At 32.6% G+C, this 8,625-nt stretch overlaps 2 protein-coding genes across 2 annotated transcripts in view; one reads left to right on the top strand and one right to left on the bottom strand.

Annotated features, from left to right (window-relative positions):
- LOC107634627 (histone acetyltransferase KAT6A) overlaps window positions 1–5,397 on the top strand; it is a 7,289-nt gene extending 1,892 nt beyond the window's left edge. The window contains exon 2 of the mRNA XM_016338049.2: window positions 4,849–5,397. Within this exon, the coding sequence (XP_016193535.1) occupies window positions 4,849–5,148 (300 nt within the window). The 3' untranslated portion in view covers window positions 5,149–5,397. The remainder of the gene's footprint in view (window positions 1–4,848) is intronic.
- LOC107630965 (WAT1-related protein At5g64700) lies at window positions 5,990–8,442 on the bottom strand. The gene is made up of 6 exons (XM_016334260.2): window positions 8,139–8,442; window positions 7,769–7,885; window positions 6,784–7,018; window positions 6,537–6,695; window positions 6,301–6,452; window positions 5,990–6,220 (listed from the first exon to the last, which is right to left on the bottom strand). The coding sequence occupies exons 1-6, from the start codon at window positions 8,390–8,392 to the stop codon at window positions 6,094–6,096; spliced, it is 1,044 nt and encodes a 347-aa protein (XP_016189746.1). The 5' UTR covers window positions 8,393–8,442; the 3' UTR covers window positions 5,990–6,093.

Genomic DNA, 8,625 nt, shown 5'->3' on the forward strand with positions numbered 1-8,625 from the left:
ATATCAGTTCAAAATTTGATTCATAATTTTTTTAATTAAATTAATTTTTCTAATATAATTTTAATAAAAATAATATAATTTAATTAATTATATATATTAAATTTTAATTATTAAAAAATATCTTTTAAAAAAACATTTAAAACATTTTTATCTAAATACTTCCATAATATTATTGGCTACTGTCGGCATCCAAAGTTTAGCTCAGATATTAAAAACGGAATTTTTGTGTGTGTGGACCCTTTTTTTTTCTTTTAGATGCCACCGAGGCATAATGTGCTACATATGTTCAATAGTTTTGGCCTTTGGGAAGCTTGTCTTTGTCTGTCGCATTCGTTGCAAAAAATTATTATGTATAATACACATTTTTTATAATTAAATAAAAATCTTCACTTTTTATTTAATACTATCCTTCAAAAAAATTCCCAACCAATTAAACGTGCCACCCTTTGATTTTGAAGGCTTTGGACCTATTGATTTCAATTCCTTTACAGCTATATATCATGGATCATAATTCTCTTGCTTTCATTATAATAATTATTAATTAGTATGTACGTTGGATTAGTAACATCCACAATTATGGCAAACAACATGTCAAGACATTGCTTTCATGCCTTCTAGTACACATTATGGTGGTCTTATAGCTCTTGTGGCTAGAAGTACTAATACTAAGGTTTTACTGTTTGAATAATTTTTCATATTTAGATTAAAAACGAATAAAAATTACCAGAGGAAATGGAGGTAGACAGTGAAAGTGATGGAATTTTAATTAGAATAAAAAATAATGTAAATATTTATTTAGTGTGTTCCATCTTCCATGCATAAAGCATGACTATCGACTAGTAATTTCATAAGCCATTTCCTATCTTCGACACGTGCTCTTTTCCTATCGATCGCCCATTTCCTTGTGGTTTGAAATTCTCAAAAACTGCAGCAACACTACCACATTCTAGAAGCTGCTTTTAGTTCCCACTTCTTTGATCTAACAACGCCATTTTTTTCCAGAGTCTTGTTCAAAATTTTATGGAACCTCTGAGAAGAATAGAGGTCGTGGCCGTGGTTTCCTATCTCATCTTCCAATGCTTTAGTTTTACACTCACTCTCTCTTTTCTTCCTCACTTTGGAGCCTGAGTTCATGGAGGTCCTTGGCCAACCTCTAATTCTCAGCTTGGAGATCTTGGATTGTGTTGGCTTGGTGGAGAATCTCAGCGTTTCTAAAAACAATGTCGTTTTTGAGGAGGGGGATATTGGAACTGAATTTGGATGTTTCGATTTCTGCAAATGAAGAACGAGGGTTTCACGAAGAGCTTCGAAGAGGAATAACGAGACCTCCATTAGGAAAACTCAATACAATGCCGGTTTTTGACAGAAAATACAACACTAATTAACTCAGAAAATAATTAACTCAAATAATAATAAACTTAAAAAATTGACAACAATAAACAATAAGTCAATAAAATGTTTAATGGCCTAAATAATGAATCAGATAATTAATAACAATAAACTAATTAACTCAGAAAATAATTATAAAAAAAAGCGTAATTCATGCATATTAAACAGCTGACATAGAAACTTTAGGGTAATCAAGATCAAACATTGACGCTAACTTGGCAACGTAAACTCTAGTAATACTTATATGAAAATGAGATTGGAGAAGATTGGTTTTCAAACCATCAAATTACAAGCTAATCAACCTTAGAATGCAACACAATAAATTTATCCTACCATAACAAATTTAGAGATGATATCAGAATCTCAAAATGAAAAATAAAGGAGGTTCTGGATATCTTCTAAGACGATGACAAAACCAGAAGCTACATTTCAATCTTTCTTACTAACAGTAACAAAACAACATAATCAAATTCAAGCTGCAAAAAATATGCATATAAACCATTTCTACTATACTTGAATAAGGTATCAAACAACTAAATGACTCTACTGTACTTTATTTTCAGTTCCATTTATGTCAACAGCAAAATTGTTATAGATTTAACAACTAAGATTCTTTCAATACCTTACTCCAATTTAAGGAGTAGGTGCTTCAGTACAGGACGGCACATTCTCGGATATTAGTGTAATGGAAGTAGGGCTGCACACAGATCAGATCGGATATGATATCCGCATTTTTTCAAGTTGGATCTGATCCGATCCGCAAGTATGCGGATCGGATTGGATCGGATATCGGGTATATCCGTATAATTCAAAAAATTTGTGTCTAAGGCCCTTTTTGGCTCTAAAAAATTTATTTTTTCATCTGTTTAAGTCTATTTACACATAAAATATTGTCAATAAAAGTTCTCTTAAATAACAAAAGAAAAATAATAACACAAGATCTAAGTTTAATTATTTTAAATTAAAGTACAATATAAAAAATTAAAAACAAGATATCATAAAATTCATAAAATAACACACTAAAATTCATATCACATTAGGGTTTACTTTCTTAATTATACTATTTATATGAGATGTGCGGATATGCGGATTGGATCTGTGGATATCACTGCCAAATCCGCGATCCGATCCTACCATAGTGCAAATCGGATCCGATCCGATCCGATGGCTCTGCGGATCGGATAATATCCGATCCATAAAATTCGGATCGGATGCGGATAATTACCGCGAATATGCGGATATTATCCGATCCATGTGCAGCCCTAAATGGAAGGAGTATATATGCGTGCTTTCTTGAGAATTTCAGCAACAATCCAATGTTTACGCTTGCTCAAAGGCCTAGAAGGATCCAATCAAATTTGAAAGAACAGCAGTAAAAGATATCGCTTACTAAGTTTTCTTGAGAAATCTATAGGGTATATTAACATTTAACCATCTTGAAAAATCTATAGGATATATAAACTATGTCTAAAATTAAAATACTAAAATCTCAAGACAATACTAATAACTAAGTTCAATATTTTAAGAAATAAACAAGAAATCCATATTAGATGGGTAAGTTAAAAATTGTTACTAACTCGATCACCAATGTTACATTGATTGTGCTCGTCGTGTGCCATAAATTTCGAAGTTTGTTTGATGTAACGGTTGTACACTTTATAGTGGAATAGCCTATCCACTGCTACCGCCACTGACTTCTGTATCTTATTAGAAACCACCATTTTTACGACTTGCTTCATCATTCTAACCCAACCTACACAATCTCTAAGCCAGATTCTAATGTACAGCAACTACAACACAATAAAAAACAGAAAATATAAATAATGAATGTCAAAATTATATTTAAGGAACAATAACCAAAGATAAAAATTCTGGTGAATCAGGACATATTTTCTTTACAATTGCCACCCCCAATTTCCATAGCATATTAGTTTTATTTATACCTAAAGTTCAAAAATTCAATATATCAGCAACATTTTTAATGCAAAATTCAAGTGATAAACCCTTAACAATACAAAAACAATCACTTTCATTTTTCACGATATTAGAAAAATAAACACAAAATCATCAAAACAAAATTGAAAATCAGAATTATAAACAAAATTTCAAACAAAGAATAATCAAAACAGAATTAAAAAATTTCTAAATCAAAACAAAATTAAAAAAATCCTAAATCTAAACTAATACATAAACTAAATCTTAAGAAAAATAATAGGAAGAAGGAGGAGAACAACATACCTAGAGGGAGGAAGGAGGTAATTCCGACAAAGTGGCGACAGTACAAACAGCGAAGTGGTGGCAGCAATGACTAACCGGCAAGGTTGCATTATTAGAATTTTTTTTAAATAAATTAAAAAATAAGAAGAAGGAGGAGGACAACATACCTGAAAGGAGGCAGCTCCAGCCACACAAGGAGCAGCGGTGCAGCAGTGGTGGCGGCAAAAATGGTAACAGTGGTGGGAGTGACAAAAACGGCGGCGATAGAGCAACCAACGTGACGCAAAGAGTCCATGCAGTCTTTGAACGTTGTTGGTGGTGGCCAACGCTGGTGGAGGGCCTGCTGGAGGTTATTTGTATGTGTTAGAGAGAGAGAGATGTTCGAAAATGAAGGGAGAGGATTTGCAGTTCGAAGTAAATCCGATGATAATGCTTTGCGACGACCAAAACGCAATGTTATACCCTTTTCGGATTACCGATCCACCGGTATATATGACGTAATGATCACGCCATTTTTTCTTTTTTTTCCTCCAATTATTATCGATGAATTTAGCGTCAGAAAATTAAATCTGATAGTAATTTTTTTATCCGACGAATTTATTATCAAATCCGCCGGTAAATCCGCTGCTAACGTCTCACACTAAATCAGGTAGTAATTTCGACAGTATTTAGCATTTTTTTTAGTGTACGTGCTAACTCAGCATTTTCCATTAGTGAGTCACGCCAAAAAATGAATGGGGGACTGTTATATCTGATGGAGAAAAATGTTGAAAATTGATTTGTGTATTAATTTTTTTGGGACTAAAATATCCATTTTTAAAATCTTTGGAGACTGATTTGAATAATTACTCTTATTATTATTGTTTTTTGGTTGACAAATGTCACTGAATTATGTTAAGAGTGTAGGTACAAATTAGTGAGTGTGAGAGTGGGAGAGATGTTTTTAATTGAAGCTCTTTCCCAGCAACTTTCTGTAAATGGGCTGGGCCAGTGATTCTCTTTTACGGCCCATCTTGATTAAGAAATAAAAAACGTAGTTACCCAATACAGGAAGGGAAAAAAATCACAAAAATCAAGAAAACAATGGAGAATTCTTGTAACACGATGAATTGATGATTGATGTCCATCCACTATTCAAGAGTTGAACATGTTGAAAAAATACCAAAGTTTTATTTCATTTTGTATGGATGTGTTTTATTTATGCAACCTTGAATTATTGTTTCTTGGTGGGTGCCGTGTTAGAATGAAGATGCAAAGGTTTCCACAGAAAATGAGAAACATGCAGTGGAGGAGACAGCGAAAGAAGAAACCAAAGAAGCAGCGAAAATCAATGAAGAGGAGACAGCAAAAGAAGATGCGATACCTTTAAAGAAAACAGAAGAAAGTAATGAAAGCAGTGAAGCAGTGAAAGTAGGAGAAGAACAATTTGAAGAAGAAGTTGGTGTTGCTGTGGCTGAAGAGAAGGTAATTGAGATTGATGCGACCGTAACAGATTATCATCATCATCACGCAACAGATGTTGCTACCACTCACATTCATTAGAACAGTAAGTCATCACGTATGTTTCAATTATTATTATTATTTTTTTAATTAAGTGTGTTGTGTACTCTGCGTTGTTGATTTATATTTGTGGACTGACCGTGTCAGATCAAACAAAAATCACAATGTAAATTGTAACCGGGAAGTCCATTATTCATGTCAATGCAAAACTATCTGCAAATTTAAATACTAATATGCAAACAGTGTAAGCAAATTGATTTTTACATTAAAGATTGGTGCAAATTAAATACAGGTTATTCTTCTTTTTATAAATACTTTATACAAACATGTAATGATAGATGAGATTCCTTATTGTACCACGTGTCAGCTGAATACCCTATTCATGTTCACGTTATATCGTTTTTTATGATTTGAATTATTTGCCATGTAATTGTATTTATTAAATAATATTTAAATGTATCTGTTACCGTTTTAGTGTATTATAACAAGGTATTAACAATTGTAACTAACATGTTTGTTGAAAGGAAAAATACAGGTAAACAATGAAAATACTAAATAATGTGAACAATAAATATATCGGATATTCAATTCACTAGGTGTGCGGATGGTTATTCTAATATTAAGATTTAGGTGAATAATGTAGAAGTATAATGTATTTTTATTTTATTGGATCAATTTTAGAATACATTATTCACAAAAGTCATTGTCTACCTAACAAAATCCTTATTGAAAAGTAGTTGAGTTAGCAAGATTTAAAGCCTAATTTTTAAGCCTTTTCCACTCATACTTTTTAGCCAAATTAAACACTAATATATTAATCATTATAGAATTTCTCTAGTTAAAAATATATATAAAAGGCAGAAGCTGAACCAAATAAGCAGCATTAGTCTAATAATATATATATAATTAAATAAAATAAAAACCTAGTATATAGTTATATATATTTATGATGATCTCAATTAAGAAATGGGCCGGAGTAGCTGTAGCTTATTGCGGCGGTGGGGGGTGGTGCTCCGATCCAACCTCCAAGTCTGTGACTTTGGGCATTTCCTCTCTTGTCTTACCCCACAGAACGCTATACAATCCTATAACCAATAGTAACCCACCTAAAATGCTGCTCAATCAAACATCAAAAAGTTATATATATGAAATGAAAAGATGCTTTATTTTAGATAATGTATATTAATTAATCACCTTCCCAAAGTTACGATCTGGTGCAGCAGAATTGCGGAGGAGACGACGGTGATTATGAAAGCGAGTGGCGTTGACATGGCCAGAAACACTGGCCCTTTCTTCTCTATCACCCATGTTTGTATGTAATACGTCACACCCGTCACCATTATTCCCTGTATAATAATACGTACATGCATGCATGAATATTCATATATAATAAATACATATACATATACGGCGCTGCGATGAGTACTTACACAGTATAGTACGGCAATGAGTGAGACATTCCAACTCAGCTTCCATTGCTCAATGCTTCTCTCTACGCCATATGCAATGCAGAAAGACTGAATTGAGCTACACAAACACTGAAGAGTCGTAAGACGCAGCTTTGAAGGGTATCCTTTCACCACAAAACCCTGTATGTATTTTATACATATTATTAATTAATTCTATGTATATATAGAAATAAAAGTACATAAGGAAGAGTAGGTATTAATTAGTTACCTGTAGCACAAGCCAAATCCCAAAAAGGAAGTTAGAGAGGAGCATGAGGAAGCAACCCTTTACCCAAGAAGAAGAAGAAGGAGGAGAAGAAGAAGATGGTTGTATTTGATGGTGCCCTAAAAGCTGAAAATGAGGACCTTTGTAGAAAGCAAGTGTTGCGGCTCCACACAAGCATGCCACCACACCTACCATTTTAGCCACACCCGCCGCTGTCTTTACTTTCAGAATTTCAATCCTGAAATCCATCCATCATCAGAATCAACACAGCCCTAAAAGATAAGTCTACATTTATTTCCATTTTTGTCTTCAATTCAAATCTTAATTATTAAATTTCAATGCTAAACAATGATTTCAACTGTGGTTTAACATACAAAGCCTAATTAAGCTCAGACTAGTCCCTTTAATTCCATTTTTGTCTTGAATTCAAATCTTAATTAGCTAGCTTTATTGAGAAACGAAGAAGCACAACGCATTTCTTCCAAAAGCGAAAAGAGAAATATCCTCAATCAATAAACATGGGCGGCTTTAAGAAAATTTTTTTTTAGACCTAACCTTAATCAAATGCAAAATCGAAATCGAACTCTGATTTCTCTTCTTTTAGTGCCACCTTATTAGCCCCCCCCCATCTCATTTATTACGAAAAGGGTAACATTAAGTAACCAATAATTTTTGTTAACAACATGAACAATCACTAATCAAATTAAAACACACTACACTTTTAAATTATTTACCTAAATCTTAATATTAGAATAACCATTCGCACACCTAGTAAAATGAACATCCGATATATTCATTGTTCACATTGTTTAATATTTTCATTGTCTACCTATACTTTTCTTTACCAAAAATATTAAACCAACATAAAAATTTATTACTGTTTTTTAATATTTTTTTTTATATAATTATTGCAAGTGTCATGTAAATATGTAACTGTCGATAAACAAAATCCAAGTTAAGCCGAAGAATAGAAAATGAAAATGCAAACCTGAGTAAGAGTGCCAAGAAGAAGGTAATGGCTGGAAGGCAGTTAGTGGTAGCAGAAGCCAAAGTGGGTGAAGTGTATATAAGTGCAATACCATATACGTCCAAGCTCCCCGTGATCCTGATGCATTATTCTTAACTATTTATTTAAGTGCTTTAATTTCAATGCATGAATATAACAATATTAAAAATATTAAAATTTATTATTTTTTATAATTATTTTTGGACATCAATCTAGTTTTTTTAGATTAATAATTTAATAATATCTTTTATTTCACATTTTTAAACATTATTAACTAATTAATAATAAAAAATAATAAATTGGATGGGCTTCTAGTATTCCTCTAATAATATAGTATATAGTGTATACCCACCCGAAGAGAGAAAGGAAGAAGATGTTGCAGAGGGTGAGAAATGAGAGAGGTGGTGCAGTTTTGCGTTCGAAGAAGAAAGCAAAAGGAGCGAGGAAAACAGTGGCCAGGGCCTGCCTATAAAAGACGAAGATGAAGGTGTTGATGCCATGGTCGAATGCTGCCTTGGAGAGAAGGAACATGACTGCGTATATGGCTTGTATCAGGATCACTGCCATGTACGCCTTCTTATTATTATTGCTTTCTTTCATCATCATTATTATGAGTTTCTTTACACTTAAGTTTGAGTTTGATGAGGCTTTTATATATGGACACTACATATGGTTATGGATCATATTATATAACTATCATTTGCTGCTTTACCTGTTTGGGGACCACCCCTACTTTTGTTTACGTGTTTCCTGTTACACTGTCTTAGCTTTACATTAACACAACAAATTAAACATGCACATATATCTTTTTAGAATCAAAATTTTAAACAATTTTATAC

This window comes from Arachis ipaensis, chromosome B03 (assembly GCF_000816755.2).
Source record: "Arachis ipaensis cultivar K30076 chromosome B03, Araip1.1, whole genome shotgun sequence".
Taxonomy (NCBI): Eukaryota; Viridiplantae; Streptophyta; class Magnoliopsida; order Fabales; family Fabaceae; genus Arachis; species Arachis ipaensis.

Excerpts from the sequence above, each read along its gene's own strand:
- LOC107630965 (XM_016334260.2), bottom strand. The coding sequence starts at position 8,392 with ATGATGATGAAAGAAAGCAATAATAATAAGAAGGCGTACATGGCAGTG. Across the intron at positions 7,886-8,138 it reads TTCTTCCTTTCTCTCTTCGG|GATCACGGGGAGCTTGGACG; the intron begins GTGGGTATACAC and ends ATAATGCATCAG. Across the intron at positions 7,019-7,768 it reads TTCTTGGCACTCTTACTCAG|GATTGAAATTCTGAAAGTAA; the intron begins GTTTGCATTTTC and ends GATGGATTTCAG.